Source organism: Raphanus sativus, chromosome 2, assembly GCF_000801105.2.
Source record: "Raphanus sativus cultivar WK10039 chromosome 2, ASM80110v3, whole genome shotgun sequence".
NCBI lineage: Eukaryota > Viridiplantae > Streptophyta > Magnoliopsida > Brassicales > Brassicaceae > Raphanus > Raphanus sativus.
The window spans coordinates 15,811,645-15,830,978 of NC_079512.1; the positions used below are offsets into that span (position 1 = coordinate 15,811,645).

At 29.9% G+C, this 19,334-nt stretch overlaps 3 protein-coding genes and 1 long non-coding RNA gene across 4 annotated transcripts; 3 read left to right on the forward strand and 1 right to left on the reverse strand.

Moving 5' to 3' along the window:
- Positions 1-1,848: 1,848 nt before the first annotated feature.
- On the reverse strand, positions 1,849-3,445 carry LOC130499873 (uncharacterized). Its single transcript, XR_008938730.1, has 3 exons — positions 3,061-3,445; positions 2,768-2,949; positions 1,849-2,495 (listed from the first exon to the last, which is right to left on the reverse strand). It is a non-coding gene; the product is annotated as an uncharacterized LOC130499873 (long non-coding RNA).
- Positions 3,446-8,214: 4,769 nt separating this feature from the next.
- On the forward strand, positions 8,215-8,857 carry LOC108835475 (uncharacterized). The gene is made up of 3 exons (XM_018608725.1): positions 8,215-8,411; positions 8,666-8,687; positions 8,804-8,857. The coding sequence occupies exons 1-3, from the start codon at positions 8,215-8,217 to the stop codon at positions 8,855-8,857; spliced, it is 273 nt and encodes a 90-aa protein (XP_018464227.1).
- A 1,239-nt stretch (positions 8,858-10,096) lies between these two features.
- On the forward strand, positions 10,097-11,618 carry LOC130508567 (myosin-15-like). The gene is made up of 4 exons (XM_057004143.1): positions 10,097-10,311; positions 10,407-10,563; positions 10,734-10,792; positions 11,498-11,618. Exons 1-4 carry the CDS (start codon positions 10,235-10,237, stop codon positions 11,616-11,618), a joined length of 414 nt encoding a protein of 137 aa, XP_056860123.1. The 5' UTR covers positions 10,097-10,234.
- Positions 11,619-16,143: 4,525 nt separating this feature from the next.
- Positions 16,144-18,404, forward strand: LOC108841288 (transcription factor bHLH63-like). The gene is made up of 7 exons (XM_018614060.2): positions 16,144-16,408; positions 16,477-16,571; positions 16,773-17,308; positions 17,643-17,777; positions 17,864-17,935; positions 18,025-18,123; positions 18,215-18,404. The coding sequence occupies exons 4-7, from the start codon at positions 17,670-17,672 to the stop codon at positions 18,278-18,280; spliced, it is 345 nt and encodes a 114-aa protein (XP_018469562.1). The 5' UTR covers positions 16,144-16,408; positions 16,477-16,571; positions 16,773-17,308; positions 17,643-17,669; the 3' UTR covers positions 18,281-18,404.
- The last annotated feature ends 930 nt before the right edge of the window (positions 18,405-19,334 follow it).

Here is a 19,334-nt window from a genome sequence, read left to right on the forward strand (position 1 = left end):
GAGAGGAGAAACAACTCCATTATTTACGTCATTAGAATTATGTTTAATGATAATAGGCCATCGGGCTGCATACAAATATATGACCATCCGATTACCAATTTAATGAAGTGATAAGTTTTGTATAGGCGGAACACGTGGCGAAACTAGAGCATTCAACTTACTGAAGTGGCACTGGCGTGGTGCGTCCTGGAAAGAGTAAACAGTTCTTTATATATATACTAGGGTCAATCCGCCCTACGGGCGGGATATTCTTTACTTGTGATCTATGTTATTATTTTTGTATGATTTTGGGGTTTCTGTTTTAGGTTTCATGTATAGAGAGATTATATGTGATAAGATATATTTAAAACTAAATAATTGTTTCTATATTAAAGAGCTATAGCGTTGATATGCTGCGAAGACTTCAAATGAACTTCATGTTGTTTCCTTTAACAAAATATTTGATCCCATATTCGGGTGGTTTGTAATATTTTGGGTTCAGAAGGATATGAGTAATTTGTATGTTGAAATTATAGTATTTCGGCATGTTATTGGAGTAAGAGGGGTGATTATTTGAAGCTGAATTTCTTATCAAAAGTAAAATGTTATATTGAATGAAAAAAAGATAAAAAGCAAAATATAAAAAAACACCAAAAATTGAAAATGTGAAAACTGAGTAGTGATCGATGAATGTAGGCACCGAATAATGCATGATATATTATTCATAGAAAAAAATTACTAAACTATATTTAATGCAGTCATTTTCTTATTTACTGTGAATGATTTATATTATTTGACAAAAACAAAAATAAAAAAACTATGTTTATCTATCTCAGAGCAAATCTAAATGCTATAATCGTTATAAAGGTAATATATGTGCTCAAAAATGATTTTTTATTTCATTTTCAGGAAATAAAATATTTGAAATATCTTTTGTCAAAAAAGAAGAAATCATATATTTAAGTCAATAAAATATACAATTAAAAACCATATAAAATTTGAATGAATTTTCATAATTTTTATGTTACCCGCAAAATCTATCATTTTGTTATCTTTTATTATAGATCAGTTATTGTTTAATATTTTTTTATTAAATATATAAATGTTTTTGTATTTTCAAAATTTAGTCTATTTTAATTATGATAGTAGGCGAAATATATTTTTTAAATACAAATCATATTTTTTATCTTATACATTTATTTGAAGGATTTGACTTTCACTTTTTTGTTATACTTATTTTATTAAATTTGATATAGGTAATGTTAAAAAGAAATATTTGATTCAGTGTATTAGAGTAAATATCTTAATCAGGTAAAAAACAATATAAAATTGTAATATGTCATGATGCTTAGTTGGATGTTATTATATTTAAGAAAAGAATAAGATACATATATAGCATGGTTATGTATTCATTGAATTGGAAATGTCTGAACAGTTTGGGTTTTCTCGGTTGTCTATGTATCTGGGCAGGTAAAGAATAAGGCAATGCGTTTCATAAGAGAACACAGACTCTAGGGAAAACTCTTCACAGGCGCACAGATCTTGAGATAAATGCCATCACAGGCTTCTCAGTGATCTCTCTTACAAATTCTCAAGCATTGGTTCCACTTGAGAGCAAATGAAAAATTTGTGTGAAGTGCAAAAAGGTGGAAAAAATTGCTGGAATCAGATTTACTCGCTCATAATTTAAGAACGAAAAAAGCTTCTAAGATTTCCAAGGAATACATGAAGAACAATGACAATTAATACTGAACACAACGATTTTTTATGTTCTCATTTTAAAGTCTAGTGATAAGTGGTTATAAAAACCTTAAAACATGACTTCATTGCTCTATAGAGTTTATTTTTATCAAAACCATGACCATGGAACATAAAGGCAATTGGTGCCAACTGCCAATAAAATTCATTAGATGTGTATACAACGCCACGGAACATGCAAATGCAAACACCGTATTCAGAAAGGCTGCAACATTAAGTGAGAGAAGAAGAAACATATGACTTTAGAAACACTCTTCTCTATGCTATTCTCAAACGTCTGATGTGAGTAAGAAATAAAACCATATATACTTACTGACAATGCATAGTTTAACGCTAGTGAAGACTGACAATCTGTGTCTGCAACACCTTTTTCACATTCCTACCTTTCTAGAAACGGAAGAGACGGGTACATAGTCTCCTTACACCGACCAGTCTTCATCTCAAACAGAAGAAACTGAAGATTTCACCATTTTAGAAGGTTGACACCTTGGGGCTTCCTGGCTGAATGATTTCACTAACTGTGGGGCGGCTTGGATTGCGCATGGGAAACCAATATTTCAGAGTCATCGCTCGTACTCTCAAGGAAGCTCTATTCTGGAAGCAGAGGTCCTCTCTCTTTGCTGGGAAATCCATAGATGTATGTGATCATTCAATAATTGTGTGATAACTGATATCTCACCGAAACGCCGGTTGTATCTTTAGAGTGAGATTCAACATCTCGATCTAAGCCTCCATCAGTAGAGATTCGACACCTAAAACTAAAAAAAAAAACATGGACCAAAACATTAGTTTAATGAGAACAACAAAAAAAATCTCAGACCACCAAACAAAACTATTAATGAATCTATTTCACAGCAAAACAAAGCTACAAACTTTCAAACAATCAATATGTATATGAAGCCGTTGAGCTGATGCACATTTATAGACACTTGGATCACAGTTGCATGAGAAGAAGAACCATGAATAGATAACAGCTTATTCATAAAATCCATAATGACAAACATAAACATTAAATCATAAACCCACATACCTTGCCACCAAGCAGAAGCACATCCACACCCATCAACTCACCCCCATTCTTTACATTCCAGGCCCCCAATCTCTTCATCAAGCAGAAAGCGAGAAATTTGTTGGAAGTAAAGGCATCCCAGAAGGTGCATATATCACTGAGTGAGCTTTTGAAGGACCAACTAAAGCTGCAATGAAGACTATCTGATACAAAAACCAAAAAAAAAGACACCGATGTTGAAGCCTCTCTCTCTCTTATATATATATATATATATATATATATATATATATATATATACACTGAAAGTCACTTACTAAACATAGATGTAAGCATTTTTTTAGTTTCATTCCGGTTCCATTTGCTTTTATGGTACCTTAACTGGTTGTTGTTTCTGCAAATATGTAGATGCGCAAAGCTTCCTCACGAACAACATTAACAACGCTCAATTGTTCTATGTAGACGAAGGTAGAGAATCGAAGAGAGGATGAGTAGAAAGGATAAGATTTCGCACCAATTTATACTGTAATAGCACCGTCTTTCACATCTTTCACGCCGAAAAAGAGCATTGAAGATGACGTAGTTGATGAGAGTATTAATGGGATCAAGACGGACTCTCAACTGTGGACGTTTTGGCGAGGGAAACGGAATCGATCACCAAGAAGGGGATGTCCGATGTGCTGTCTGAAGAACATTAGGTTTACAGAGACAATGGACATATGTCGGGCCTAAAAGGAAGAAACAAATGATAACATAAGCCCATACTAAGACAAAAAATAAAGCCCATCAAGCTGATTAAATGAAACGGAGCGCTTCGTGATGGATCTGACGTGTCACGCCGTCGTCTCTCGACTTTCCACGCTGGATCCTACGTGTCTTTCTAAGGAGGGAGAAAACTCAATTATATATAAATAGATATATAGATAGATGAGTGTCATGATAAATATATTTATGATGATATGAGATTGAGTAGAAAAGGTTGTAGAAGCTCTAGACAATCATTTTCTTTCTAAAGTCTGAAGCAATCAACCTTTGGCAATCAGGTTTTAGTTTTCTAAAGCATAAAAATAGAAAATAAAATATATTAACCTTTTCGGAATAAGTTTTTATAAATCTTTTACTTATTTCTTTGGATATTTTTAAAAATAAATCAAAGTAAAAAAAATTAATTATTACAACTGAAATTTCTACAACACCATTCAATCAAGCCATAAATGTTTAGGAATCATTTATGGTAAGACTTATATTTAACACAATTAAGATTTATTTTTTTCACAAGTTTATATCAGTAACAATTTTCTAATTTTTTGTTATTTGTTAAGTTTCGTGATCGTATATTGATCAAAATCTTAAAATACTTACTGAAACAAATTCTGAATTTCTTATGTATATAATAAATAATACAATGTATTGATCCATATATTTTATGAGAATGTGATTTGGTAAATGATTTATGTCTTGCATGCATTAAAAGTATTCAAGCTTATATTATATAAAGGATGTTAACAAGTCAATTATTTCCAAATTTACATGTTTAAAATATGTTGTATATATTTTTGAAAATTTTGATATATTTTAGCTACTTGTTAAGTTTCCGGATTGATAAAAAAAATCAATATGGTTGAACTATAAATAGTCGAAAAGTATACAATGAAAAGCATATTGTTCTAAAATTGATAACAGTTAAATACATCACCTGTTGTAGCGTTTGAAATTTTTTAAATGGCTGAAAAAAAAACAATTTCGGATGTTTTAAAAGGCAAATAAATGATGAAAATCTCACGTATATATAGCAACTAGTGATATTCCGGCGCTACGCGCCGGGTTCATATGTTGTATTGTTACATGAGTTTATAATTTATTATATGATCTTAGTAAATAAAATATTCTAAAAATATGAAATGAAAATATGTATAAAATGATATTTTCTAATTTTTTTGATAGTGGTTAGTAGAACTGGAAATTTAATTCAAATCCCGGGGGATCCGCTCCGTTTGACCCGCCGCGGAGCGGGTGCGGGTAGATCGGTTTAAAATTTTCGAACTGCGAGTGCGGGTGTGGGTTAAGATTAGTTTAAACGGGGCGGGTGCGGGTCAGCCGAATATGAGTCGTGGGTACCCGTCGACCCGCAAATTCAAAAAAAAAAAGTTTTTATTTCTTTTATATTTCGTAAAAATATATTAACATATTAAATATTTTTATAATTTTAGTTGTAATTTATTATTTTAATAATTAATATATAATGAAAATAATTAATATATAATTAAAATATTAATATATAATAAAAATATTTAGTTTTTAATATAATTATTATTACCTGCGGATAAGACGGTTTACCCACGGGTTTTGGCGGGCGGATGCGGGTTTAAGATTTTTGGTCATACGGATCATGTGGGTCGAATTTATGAAAGTGATACAGATTGTTGATTATGGAGAATCATAGAAGTTCTATTCTCCATAGTCAACATCAAATGTAAAAAAAACCTATAAACCGTGATTCTGAAACCCTATCCAGACACTGAATCTGACGATTGATCGGGTCACTGAATTGATCGGATCAATGAGTTATTGCACCAACCGCTGATGAACTGTATGTTAATAAATGAATTAATTTTATTATATAATAATATATTAGCTATGAAAATTTTATATAATAGTTTTGATATTTATCTATTTTATGCTTAAAACATTTAGAAAATACTTAACATTGGTTTCTATATTTTTATCTTCATTTGACATACAAAATATTAGGAAATAGTTTAGACTATTTAAAAAATTTGTAACATAAGAGTTATGACATCTAAAAAAATCAAGACATACAATTCACAAATATTTATGTCGAATGTGAATAATAAATTAAACTTCCAATGCAAAATAAACCAAAATTAAAACATCATATCAGTAAATTGTCAATAACAAAAATAAATTAACACCAAATCACATCAACTAATTTTAATTTTCTCTAAATTTTAAAACTTACCAACAATTCACCATGTTCTTGTTCTTCAACAATTCAAAACATGTTTTGTAATCCACATGATCATATGATCTTATTCTTTTTGATCTGTAAATTAAAAATGTAATGACTTGTTATAAGTTAAATAAGAAATAACTTACTCACTTTTCTTGCAAATGTAAATTGTAATGTACATGAATAATAAGCTTGATCGTCCTTGAGATTGTTTTACGGATGTGTGGGTCGAGCACGATCACGCTTACTCACCTTCCTTGTAAACGTAAATTGTAGTGTAGAAGAATAGGAAGACGGTAATAAAACTGAAAAAATATAACTTTACAATTGTAAATTTATAATATAAAACATAACTAAAAACTTTAAAAAAAAAATTATCTATTGATTCAACCAGTGGTGTAACCGGTATTGGATTTCGGGTTTTAGTGAGTTTTTTGAGGTTTTAAATTGGGGTTTTAAATTTTGGGTTTTTTCACAAAACTCAAACAAGATTTATATTGGGTCGCGGAGTTTACCGGTTCAACAGTGGTTCCGGTTCGGGTTCAAAACACTGTTATAAACGCTTGGGCTTTTATGAGGAAAAGTTTAAAAACCCAATATCTTTCATAATTAACATTAAAACCTATTAAATATAATTTAAAAAAATATTTTAATTATTAAAAAGAGTGTTCCAAATGACATTGGGTTTCCTCCTAAAGAGGAAAAAAACTCAACTTTATTATATAAGATAATTGGAAATTTAGAATATAAAACATAATTTAAAATATAACTAAAACTAAAAAAAATTATCTATTGGTTCAACCAGTGGTGCAACCAGTATCAGGTTTTGGGTTTCAGTGAGTTTTTGGAGGTTTTAATTAGAGTTTTAAATTTTGGCTTTTTCACAAAACTCAAATCCGATTTATATTGGGTTGGAAAGTTTACCGATTCAACATTGATTCTGGTTCGGGTTTAAAACATTGTTATAAATGCTTGGGTTTTTATGAGGAAATTTTTTAAAATTCAATGTCTTTCATAACTAACATTAAAACCTATTAAATATAAATTAAGAAAAAAAAAAAATTAAAAGGAGTGTGCCACATGGCATTAAAACCCCCAAGGAGAAAAAAAAGCCAACTTTATTATATAAGATTTCTTTGGAAAAAAAACTGTTTAGTCATAAATATATGAGTGGTACACTTGTAAATACTTTAAAAACAGAGGGATACCTCAAAAAGCTTCTGTTTTAGTTTTGTAGATAAAAGCAATTTGTTTGGAAAAAGATTAATGATGTTCGTTTATAAATATAGGAATGGTACACTTGTAAATACTTTCAAAACAGAAAGCTATTTCAAAAAAATGCATTATATTTTAATAGTATAGGTTTAGTCATAAATATAGGAGTGACACACTTGTAAATATTTTCAAAACAGAAAGACAGCTAAAAAAACTTTATGTTTTAATAGTGTGATATAAGCAATTTGTTTGAAAAAATTAATGATGTTTAGTCATAATTGTAGGAGTGAGACACTTGCACATATTTTTACAATATAAGGTTACCTAAAAAAGTGCATTATGTTTTAATAATATAGAAGATAGAAACAATTTTTTGAAAAAAAAAATAATTTTTAGTCATACATATAGGAATGGTACACTTGTAAATATTTTCAAAATATAAGGGTACCTTAAAAAATATTCTCTTTTAATCAGTGCTTTTAAAACCGAACCGATCCGATGGTTAGACGAGGTTCAACCATAAACCGGTCATATAACCGGGTAGGATCAAATAATTGGTTAGACCATCGATCGGTCACATAGTCGGATTGATTCTCCAACCTATTGAACTAAACAAAACCATTAATACCATCAAAAATTCAAAAAACAACAATATAAACAAAATTTAGTTTATATTTTCAACTTTTTATATTATATTATATTTATATTTTAATTATATATCATATTTACTAATAATTATTTAAAATTTATATAGTTTTAAAATACGTTGAACCAAATTATTGAATCAGGTTTCATCCGGTCGAACCATATTAAACGTAACCCAAATATTTTCCGGTTCTTCTTCCGGTCCGGTTTAAAACACTGATTTTAATAGTGTAGATAGCAACAATTTGTTTGAAAACTATTAATGATGTTTAGTCATAAATATAGGAGTGGTACACTTGTAAATACTTTCAAAATAGACGGCTACCTAAAAAATACATTATGTTTTAATAACATAGATATGTTCTTATATTTTGATCTCCTTTTCTTATTAAATGAATATATGTTTTTTTTTTTTTTTTTTGAAACATAAATGAATATATGTTATTATAATTAGGTAAACCAGTTACATATTGCATATGCCAAAAGGTGTATGTAACAAAATTGGTCAAAGCAATAAAAGCAATAAAGACCATATCTCTTTGAACATAATTAAGACCATATCTCTGCCTATATATATATATATGTATTCATGCATACTCCTTAATAATTTTTTATGCACACAATTTTTTTTTTAAGAAAGATGAATATCAAGAAATGCATTTTATTGATGATGATGGTATCAATAATAATTGTGACCATGGAAGGAAAAGTAGAAGCACTTTCATGCATGGACAAATGTTTGTTCTTGTGCGGATTTTTCTTTCAACATCCAGTATCATGCGAAGACAAATGTGAACTCAAATGTCATCCACCTAGTCTTTCATCTCAATCATCACAGTAATGGTCTCTTCCCTTTTTTATTGAATTTGATTACTTTTTTGTTGTGTGTGTTTGTCAGTTCCTTCTTAAAATTGTTTTTGTTTGACTAATTGTATAAAGTTATTCCTTGTTAACTGTTATCTTTGTTTTAAGACATTTAAAAAGAAGGAGTTATAATTGTTTTTAAGAGATTTATCTATCTCTCCCAGTTTTGAAACTCAGCATACATGCTATATGTATAACAGTTATGAATGTTTTTGTTTTGTTTTTAGGCAGTCATTAATCATCAACAATGTAAATATATATACAGATTTAAATACTTGCATTTAAAATAACCATACAAATATGCATGTATTTTATTATGCTGTGTGTATAGAAAAGCTAACATCTTTTATATGGGGAAATTGCAGGATGGAGATTATAGGAATGAGAAACATAAGAGGATAAATATATCAAGCAAATAATTATGATACTAGGTGATAATCCACGTCTTGAGGGGGATGAAATACCTAAAATAATGATTTTTTTGCAATTTAAAATCAGTTATGTATTTGCAATTTGTTGTTTTCTTTATGTATGAGAACATGTTTCAAATATTATAAAGCATAGATGGGACACAAAATATTGAATATTTTGTTGTTGTTTTTATTTTAGTAATTATGGTCATAATTGTTTAAAAAATTGAGTTCATTTTTCGTATAAAAGCATAAGTATATAAAGCGTAATACAACAAAACATATTATATTATTTAACGTATTTTATAGATTCTTAAAATCTATGTTAGGCCCAAAACAAGTTCAAATGGGCTGGACTAAAAACATAACCTTGTCTTTCAGATCTTTAATGGAGATAGCGAGATATGTTGGTGGTGTACTAGTATTTATGTGGAAACCACATTCAACTTAAGACATGTGATTATCATAGTTTTATAGGTTTTTGACTAGATACAAATTATGTTCTAAAGTTTTTTTATGTATATTTCCAGTCTTTTTATTAATCTTTGTAGATTCAAGTACGTTTTGGATAAGATTGAATATTCTAAATAATTTTATAGCTTGGGAGAATTGTAGATGAATACCTGAAGTTGGAATCGATTTTTGGAGCTGATATTGATCGATATCCACCAATGGTGTCGGTGGACGCCTATCGTAGACAGCAATTCCCATATTTTGTTTTCATGTTTTATGAATTAAAAATTGCACAAGTTTTTATTTTTTTACAATTAATTCCCTCATCTATTTTGGACATATATCTATTTATTTTAAGTCATATTTTAGTTTCAGTTTTATTTTATCAAATTTGGAGGTTTTTAGAGTTTTGGAAAGAGATTTCAAAACTCAGTAGAGAGATGATTTTTAATTTCCTTACTTACACTTTTGATCTCTTAATGTAATTTATTCAGAAACAGAGAATTGTACTAGAAACATCCTCGTAATCTAACCCTAACTTTAGGTTTTCAATATAACCATTATCATTTTGTTTGCCAGCCCTGCGAGTTATTTAGGTTGAATAAGGAGAGCTTCGTTTCCTATTTAGCTGGCGAAAGTAGTTATGTTCTATATGGTTGCACTCAGCTAGATTTCTTTGATGTGAATGCTGGCTTGCCGTTTGTAATGTTTTGGTTGCTGCTTGATGCCTAATTTGTTTGTGTCCCTGTTGAGATGATACTACTCTCTTTGGACATTCTTGTTTCCACTCGCCACTGTCAGTATATTTCACTGTTCCATTCGTAGATTGTTCCTGACTGAAGTATCGCTCCATCTCATTTTCAGACATACACTGGAAGCATTCTGATCGCTGTTAATCCATTTAAGAAGCTTCCACATCTCTACGATGCGTACATGATGGAACAGTACAAGGGAGCACCATTCGGTGAGCTCAGTCCTCATGTTTTTGCAGTTTCTGAAGTTGCATACAGGTGGTCCGCCCTATTTTCCATATTTTTGCTGACATTCTTACCTGGTATTACCTGTCTTGTTAATCAATTAACCTCATTTATGCTTCATAATCCAGAGCAATGATGGACGACAGTCGAAGTCAGTCTAAACTCGTCAGCGGTGAAAGTGGAGCTGGCAAAACTGAGACAACAAAACTAATCATGCAGTATCTTACATTTGTTGGGGGACGTGCAGCTGTAGATGATAGAAGTGTTGAGCAGCAAGTCCTTGAAGTAAGATATTTTCACGCGTTTTGTATCTTTTATCTTGTTCAATGAGAAGAAAAGAATTAAAAAGATAGTATTGACTTGCCTTCTCTGGTATCTGTTTGCAAATAAAATTATAGGCGAGCATATTTGACTTTCTTTGCGACTGTTCTAATATAAGTATTCTTTTCCTGCAGTCAAATCCACTTTTGGAAGCATTTGGCAACGCGAAAACAGTTAGAAATGATAATTCTAGGTGAGTTGTGGAATTTTATTTTCCGTTTTGTTTATGTTTTCGGTGAGATCATGAGAACTGTGGGTGTTTCTTAGATTGGCCATATGCCATTTCTCAACAATTTTCTTGACACATAAGACTGTAGGAGCATTTATGGAACCCATCATGTTTAGATTATTTAGAGCTGTTAGAAACCAGTGGTAATGGCGTACTAAGATGTTAGTATCTCTTGTACAAATTTTAACTTGTAAACTCTGATGGTCTAAGTAAACTTGTACTTGAAGTAAGAGGTTAGTATCTCTTGTACAAATTTGAACTTGTAAATTCTGATGGTCTTAGTAAACTTGTACTCGAAGTGTGGTAGTAATTGGACTTCGGATATATGATCTATTGACAAGTTTTTCCATTAAGACATGCAACCTCTTGTACCAATGTGAAATGCATTACATGGTCTATTTGGTTTACGAAAAAGTTTCCTGTACATGGGGTATGGTAACAATCTTCTACTGTCGGAACTAGTTCTTTTTTTTCCTGTTCATTTCGCATGTATAGAACATTAATCATAAATGTTTATGATTTAGAATTCTTATTTTGCAAGAACTGAATTGAGTGCACATACCATGTTGGCTGCAGTTCATGTGTCTTGCTCTTGCTTTTTCAATTAGATTTTAAGATACTAAAAATGACTGATTTACTGACAGACCTACTGAATTTTGGTTTGTTCAGCCGTTTTGGCAAGTTTGTCGAAATTCAATTTGACGCAAATGGTAGAATATCTGGTGCTGCAATCAGAACCTACCTTCTGGACTCTGGAGAGATCACGTGTAGTCCGGATAACAGACCCTGACAGGAACTATCATTGTTTTTATCAGCTGTGCGCTTCTGGAATGTAATTCTTTTTCCTGTTCTTTTACGTCTCATAAGATATTGGTTTCAGTTTTCTTGCTATCGAGCTACACAAGATTTTTTTTTTATTTTTTTTCTGAAATTCTAAAGAGAAGATAACTATAAGGTTAAATGACTGATTTTTCTTTTCTAAAATTTTTAAACAAAAATGTAAAAGAATAATTAATATTATTTTTTATTTTTAATTGTAAATAAAAAGGAGATCTATAAAATAGAATGTTTTTCTTTTTAAAATATCCTAGCAAAATAAACTTTTAAACATATTTAGTAAAGCATCCCCTTATTATTTGAGGAGACCACTCTAAAACAAACTTTTAGTTCATGTGTTTATTACATATGTGCTATTTTCTAGGTGGCGATTCCACACTTAATCTTAGAGCATTTTTTCAAAAGTTCATTGTTGCCTAGAATATTTACATTTCATGCTAATCTAATGGACAAGTGTTATATACCTCATATTTACCTATATAATCTTTGTAATGATGGTGTTCAAAAAAAAAATCTTTGTAATGATATGCGGAGTCATATAAAAAAAATGTGTTGATCATGATTTATATTCGATCATCTTACTCTACAGATACTATAATGATACTACCATACTTTATATTTTATTTATATTCGACCATATTGCTCTACAGATACTATAATGATACTAATATAATTTATATATTTATCACTCGGTCTACCATAATTTATATTTATATTTTATTTATATTTTATGTTTGTTATAACTATCCACAGTAATCCAATGATATCCTATAATAAAATATTATATTTAGGTGCATGTTTATAAAAAGCATATGTAATGTAATGTAATGGTCATATATTATATTGATTCATATCAATTAAGTTTTGATGATTTATATTATATAAATTTATATTATATTGATTCATATCAATCAAGCTTGGATGATTTATATTATATAAATTTATATTATATTGATTCATATCATTTAAGCTTTGATGATTTATCACAGCTTTTTAGGAAATAGTATCATGTAAGATTATTTTGTTCAAAGATTTATGTTCTATTACACGGAATATAGCAAATATAGCATTTGATTTACTCATCAAAGGTTTAAAAGTCTATTATACGGTTTCACACGTATGATAAATACAACTTCTGATCATATGGTTGACATTTTGTACCTTAAAATATCAATTAAAAATCATTACAAAACTTAGTGACCTGATATCATCAAAACGATCTAGTATTATTATTTTCGAAGTATTATTACATTTATATTAATCATGTAGCATTCGACATCTATCTTATTAAATCAGATAGATTTGAGACTTCGAATCATATTATATTTTATTTAGGGAAAAATACAATTAAATATATTTGGTTAAACGATCACTTCACTTTATATAAGTTAGTCAAGTTTGATGTTAGTTTATTTGATAAGAATCCATATAAAATTTTGGGTTAAGACAAAATAGATTATGTCCATTTGTGTATTACGTAAATATAAAAATATAGAAATATTAAAAATCATATAATAGAAATATTTAAAATATATGAAAAAAATCAAACACAATAATTTGGGCATTGATTCGCTTGATGTATTTTCCTAAAACATCAAATATGAATTCTCAATCACGATTTACTTGCCTTATAACCCATATAATTTACATGATCTTCAAACGTTTATCATGTCATTTATAATTGTATTTATAGTTATAACATGCAATATGGATGTGATTCCCTTAATTATATGATTGATATGCTAAATTTATTTTAAATACATCAAATCCTCTGTCAATCACAGATTACTTGGTGGTTTTTAATTGGCCATCTCCTCAATTTATCACACATTATAAATCTAAATGCGTAAATGACTATAATTTGTTTATCTTCATATCAAATAAAACGCTTTTATGGTATTAGGAAATGACTGTAATTTGATTATGTCACTAATTATTTGGAGACAGTGAAAATGCCTTTTGAATCATACAAAAAAATGGAAACCAAAAATCTAAGCGACTCAAATTTCGAAAGATACATGTGACATAATCACTGATTGCTTTCGAATATTAATTGAGAATCCATTTACTTGGTTTGTTTCCTAAAATACAACATACATCATGTAATTTTCGGAACCTTGCAACAAATATATTCTGATCTCGATTTCGAATAATAATGATTTTAATGTGTCTATTAACTGCGCCGAGTTTACCCTAGACCTAGTAACCTTGCATATATAAATACTTGGCCTCATAGCTACATCTCCTCACAATTATCTCCTTCTCAATACTACTTTACCACTACATTCAAGCAATCACAGCAGTCATGTTTCCTCAAATTTTATTAAACTAAGCTTAGAACATTCGGTTATGATATAAACATTAGAAATTTTAATCATTTTAAGTTCGTTTATGCAATTAATAAACAGACTGCTGTGATTGTAATTGATGTAGTGGTAAAGTAGGTAATATATTTCACTTAATTATTTTCCATTTATAATTCTTTGTAATTTGATAAGTTTATATTATTTGTTATTGTTCTTTATAGGATTGCAAATGGAGAGTTTTGAAGATACTTTCCATATCAGTTGTTGTTATTGATTGTTTTTTCTGCGAAACTTTTCTTTTTAACTTTTACTTTTCATAATTTATTATTATAATGTCTACGTTTTGTTTTTTTATGGAAGCAATAATTGTATTCTCTATTTTACTTTTAATATTAAATTCATAACTAATTGATATATGTATTTACTATTTATTTATGTTTTTAAGATTATATCTAACCAATAATCCAAAATACTTAAGAAACAATAATTATTTTCCATTTATAATTCTTTTTAATTTGATAAGTTTATATTATTTGTTATTGTTCTTTATAGGATTGCAAACGGAGAGTTTTGAAGATACTTTCCACATCAGTAGTTGTTATTTATTGTTTTTTCTGCGAAACTTTTCTTTTTAACTTCTACTTTTCATAATTTATTATTATAATATCTACGTTTTGTTTTTTTATGGAAGCAATGATTGGATTCTCTATTTTATTTTTAATATTAAATTCATAACTAATTGATATATGTATTTACTATTTATTTACGTTTTTAAGATTATATCTAACTAATAATCCAAAATACTTAAGAAACAATGTAATTAATCATATACAAACAAAATCAATTTAACTCACTCCGTCATTGTATAACATGTAATATATATGACCCCATATTTACCTTCTGAAAATAAATAGTATAAATATTATAATTTTTATAGTCTATTCACTCTGCGTAGGGCGCAAATCATCGTTTTATACTTTATACTATAAAACGCTGTATGATATTATGGAAACATAAATTTTGATATTATACTTTATACATAAATTTCGAAAGTGTCCAGAGTATAATAGAAACTAAAATTTGATATGCGCCTCCGCATGGATGTTTGATTTAATTTTTGTTCAACGTAAACTAATAAATTGCTGGTTTTATAAAAAAATCTCATGTATATTTTTATATTTTGTAATTTACATATATAGTAGAATATATTATTTTATAATATAGATGTTTGACAATAATATTTTTATTTGCACACAATATTATATTAAAAATATATAACTTGATGCAATTTGATCCAATTGTACTATTCATATATTGACATGTTGTTCTTTTGTAAATTTATTCTAAAATAAAAAAATATACTAAATTTTTTTGCATTAGTTTTCTATGAGTTATTTATGATATTTTATTTACTTCAAAATTAAACTCTCAAAAAATTTATATTCGACTAAATTAAATAAGGGAATATTATATTTAAATATATAAATATATATATATATATATATAGAGAGAGAGAGAGAGAGAGAGAGAGAGAGAGAGAGATAATCCCATAATTTAATCCCAAAATTTTTTAACTAAGCAATCAACATAAATGCTAATAGATAAATAATTTTGACCATATAAATTATTAGATACTTTAATATGGTCAAATCTCATAGTTAATATTGTTTCATATTTGTTGATTTTTAGTGATAATATTTTTATAAAATTTAAATTATAAAATAAAAGTTAGGTATTATTCGGATTAAAATTTTGGCGATATAATATTTGTTTTCTTTCAAATCGGGGTAACCCTTTCAGTTATTAATCTGTTCATGAGTTAATGTAAAACTATAATAATAGTTATTATTTTATGTTTTCGTATTAAACTAAAACATCAAATAAAACTTGTTGCAATGCAACGGACTCATATTTTGTATACACGTATATAACACGTTATAACGTAACAGACTCATATCTTGTATATTGTATATGTATATAACATGTTGCAATGCAACGGGCTCGTATGTATTGTATACGTATAGAAGTCAGTATAGTAACTATTAACGCATTAGTTACATTAGTTAAAAAGCATTAATAAATCCTTTTGTGAGAATTATTGAGATTGTTTGAGGTGAATTGGGCTGGATTTGTATAAACTGGGCTGGCTTTGTATAAACTGGGCTGGCTTTGGAGTGAGTAAATAAAAGGAGGAGATAATTGGGAAAGCAGAGAAACCCTAATTTCACAACCAAAAGGCAAAGGATTCAGCGGAACAAAGAGAAAGAGATGATGAAGAACTCGTCGGCGCAAACGATTTTCGCGAGTGTTAGGAGAGGATTCTCATCAATCGCGGATTCCTCCGTGTCTCCGAGGGCCAAGCATGTGTGGAAGGAGCAGGACAAATTTGTTCTTGGTTTAGCATTTGTGGGAGGATGGTTCGGCAAAGCTGCAATAAGTAAGGTTCTTAGAATTCATGTATGTATGTCTTGTAACTATGTCTTATTCCTCGTTCCAATTTTTCAGATACTTACAAGAGAAGAGAGCATTGCTTAAGAGTAGGCAAGTCCATCGAGGACGAGGAAAAGCGTATCCGTATCCGAGGGGAAATTCGTAATAAGGTGATTGATTTGTTATGCTTTGATGTTTGGTGAAACTCGATCTAGGCTATCTTTTATCCCTTGACTTTGATGTTTGGTGAAATTCACCTTTAAAATTGATTGATTTGGTATGATTTGATGTTTTGTGAAACTCCATCTAGGCTTATGTTTTATCCCTTGACTTATTAGTTGTGTAATGTTCAACCATTTGATTTCTTTCAGGGAAAGAAGAAGGATGATTGATGTCTAGGCTACTAATACTACCTGTGTGTTGTTCGTGGGAAACTCGATCTAGACTTCGTTTTATCTATCATCCCTGACTTATTTGCGTAATAATAATGGACGTTTGTGGTGTGTTTTATTTTTATTTTTATGATATCTCTACTGCTACTACTTATTTGTGTGTAATAATGAAAACAACAAAGAGGATGAGAAACTCTTCTTACCTCTGCAACATATTTGGGTGTTTTATCCACTGCTTATTTGTGTAACAACGAAAAGGAACAAGAGTGAGAGCTCTCGCTTCTTCCTTCCTTAGAATTCTTATCCCCAGCTTTTAAAATTCTCTTCCTTTTTGTTCATTTTGAACTGTTATCCAACCTTTTTACACGTTTGTAATTAGGGTAAAAGGGTGTGCAAAAACTCTCCTCGTAAAGAAAATGCAAAGGACCTCGAGTCGAGACCCTAAATTCTGACCAAGAATCTCTCCCCTGACTGACACACACAGCTTGTTAATTTCTACAAATGCAGTCAACAAGGTTTATATCGCCTGTCAGATACATAAAAACTGGATCTCCATGCATTGCAATGCAAAACGTCATCCAAAAACTTGCAACTGTTGTGAATAAATTCTATATAGTGTCAAAAGACACGAGAAATGAATCCTCACTTGTCCACATCATACATGAACATTATATAGTGGTGTGTGATTATTAACTTCAAAAAATTTGTAAAATATGTTCCAAGACCCAACACATGAACATTAAGACACCAACACCCAAATACCATCACTTTTTCTAATTAATTAGTTTCAGTTAATCCCTTTAAAAAAAAACATTGAGACTAATTGATCTGTTTATTAAAACTGTGTAGGCTAGAAGAGAGAATATCAGTGAGAGAATGATGTTTCTACAAGATTTAGTTCCTGGATGCGACAAGATTACTGGCAAAGCAGGGATGCTTGATGAGATCATTAACTATGTTCAGTCTCTTCAGCGACAAGTCGAGGTTTGAATTTCATTTTCCAGTATCTTATAAGTGTATATAAATACTATAGTGTGTACTCTAACATATGGTGTTTATGTTTGGAACAGTTCTTATCGATGAAGCTAGCAACTGTTAGTCCAAGGCTGGATTTCAACATCGATGACATTTTTGCCAAAGAGGTTAGTCTTTTTTTTTTTTTTTTAATTTGTTTGTGCGATTCTGTATATGTAAAAACCTTTTTAGATAAATCAATATGAACTGAATCCAGGTTGTCTCAGCTCCCATACCAAACACTGTGTCCGGTTATGTTCATTTCAATCCAATGCAGCAAGTGGTTACTAGTTCTGATCCACTGTCATGTTTCAACGTAGGTTATGTGGTTTTCATTTCTCTTCCATTATGATCATATATAACTTTTGGTTTAATAAAAAATCTATACATGTTTGATTATGTTACAGAATGGTCAATCTGCTACTATGTGGGACTCTGATGTGCAGAATCTTTATAGCAGTCTAGGTGTTTGACTAAGAACGATCCGCGCAAATTTAAAAAGCGTTCCTCAGTTCTAGACCATTGTCAGGTATAATTTTTACTAGCAGTGATTATATGGCATAATAATCTTTGGCTTTATGGTTTATTAGGACAAGTTCAAATATCACACTTCATTCAAATTTTACATAATATAAGATTTGATTATGCAGGTTCTCTGGATACAGGCAGCTTATTTTTTTTTCAAGTGGGAAGATCAAACTCATATTTATTTCATCAGAAAAGAGAGCAAGTTAGCAGTTATTTACTAATTTGAGTAAATTGACTTAAAAGAATCTCAGCCCATCATTGTAGTATCAGAGACAAGAGTGTATACAGTATTGTTTTGTGTATAGATGCCAAACAATAATTCTATATTTTTCTTATCATAATATTTCAGTGTGTGTTTCTCATCGTCTTAGAGCATCATGAGTGGGTCTCACTGATCATGCTCTAATGGGGTTCATACATAGGATTTTTCTTTACATAAAACAATGTCACCAGGTCCACGACCACTCAACAAAAGAAAGAAAAAATAAAGGTAATAAGTGATAACAGAGTAAAAGAAAGATCGGCAAAGGTTGAATCTTTCTCCAAAGTTCTTTGATAAATAAATTAGTTGCATGATGGTAATCATGAGGTACCGGTTACAACTATCCAAACGGCAAACCATTGAAGTAACAGAGACAAGAGTATATAGAGTACTATTGTGGGTGTATGTATAGTAATAGATATTTTCTTATCAGTCTGTCAATGTTCTTATCAGTCTGTCAATGTAATCATTACATGCTGTAATGCGGTTCATACATAAGTGGATCTCAGCTAGCATCGGAGTGTAAGCCAGGCTCTCCGTCGTCGCAGCTTGAGAGACCTTCGGATTAGTCTTCGGCAAACCGTTCCCGCTTAGCCATCTCCTCTTCTCTGCCGGTTTCGATCAGCAACAGGATTAGGAAGCGCTTGTGTTAGGAGTTTAGTTGATACTTGTTGCTTAGCCTTAGTTCTAAGATTGTTGTTGCAATGTTCTTAGATCTTTCCTTGATGCTATAGGTT

Excerpts from the sequence above, each read along its gene's own strand:
- LOC130508567 (XM_057004143.1), top strand. The coding sequence starts at position 10,235 with ATGATGGAACAGTACAAGGGAGCACCATTCGGTGAGCTCAGTCCTCAT. Across the intron at positions 10,312-10,406 it reads GTTTCTGAAGTTGCATACAG|AGCAATGATGGACGACAGTC; the intron begins GTGGTCCGCCCT and ends TTCATAATCCAG. Across the intron at positions 10,793-11,497 it reads GTTAGAAATGATAATTCTAG|CCGTTTTGGCAAGTTTGTCG; the intron begins GTGAGTTGTGGA and ends TGGTTTGTTCAG.
- LOC108835475 (XM_018608725.1), top strand. The coding sequence starts at position 8,215 with ATGAATATCAAGAAATGCATTTTATTGATGATGATGGTATCAATAATA. Across the intron at positions 8,412-8,665 it reads CTTTCATCTCAATCATCACA|GCAGTCATTAATCATCAACA; the intron begins GTAATGGTCTCT and ends TTTTGTTTTTAG. Across the intron at positions 8,688-8,803 it reads AGTCATTAATCATCAACAAT|GATGGAGATTATAGGAATGA; the intron begins GTAAATATATAT and ends GGGAAATTGCAG.
- LOC108841288 (XM_018614060.2), top strand. The coding sequence starts at position 17,670 with ATGATGTTTCTACAAGATTTAGTTCCTGGATGCGACAAGATTACTGGC. Across the intron at positions 17,778-17,863 it reads CTCTTCAGCGACAAGTCGAG|TTCTTATCGATGAAGCTAGC; the intron begins GTTTGAATTTCA and ends TGTTTGGAACAG. Across the intron at positions 17,936-18,024 it reads ATGACATTTTTGCCAAAGAG|GTTGTCTCAGCTCCCATACC; the intron begins GTTAGTCTTTTT and ends AACTGAATCCAG.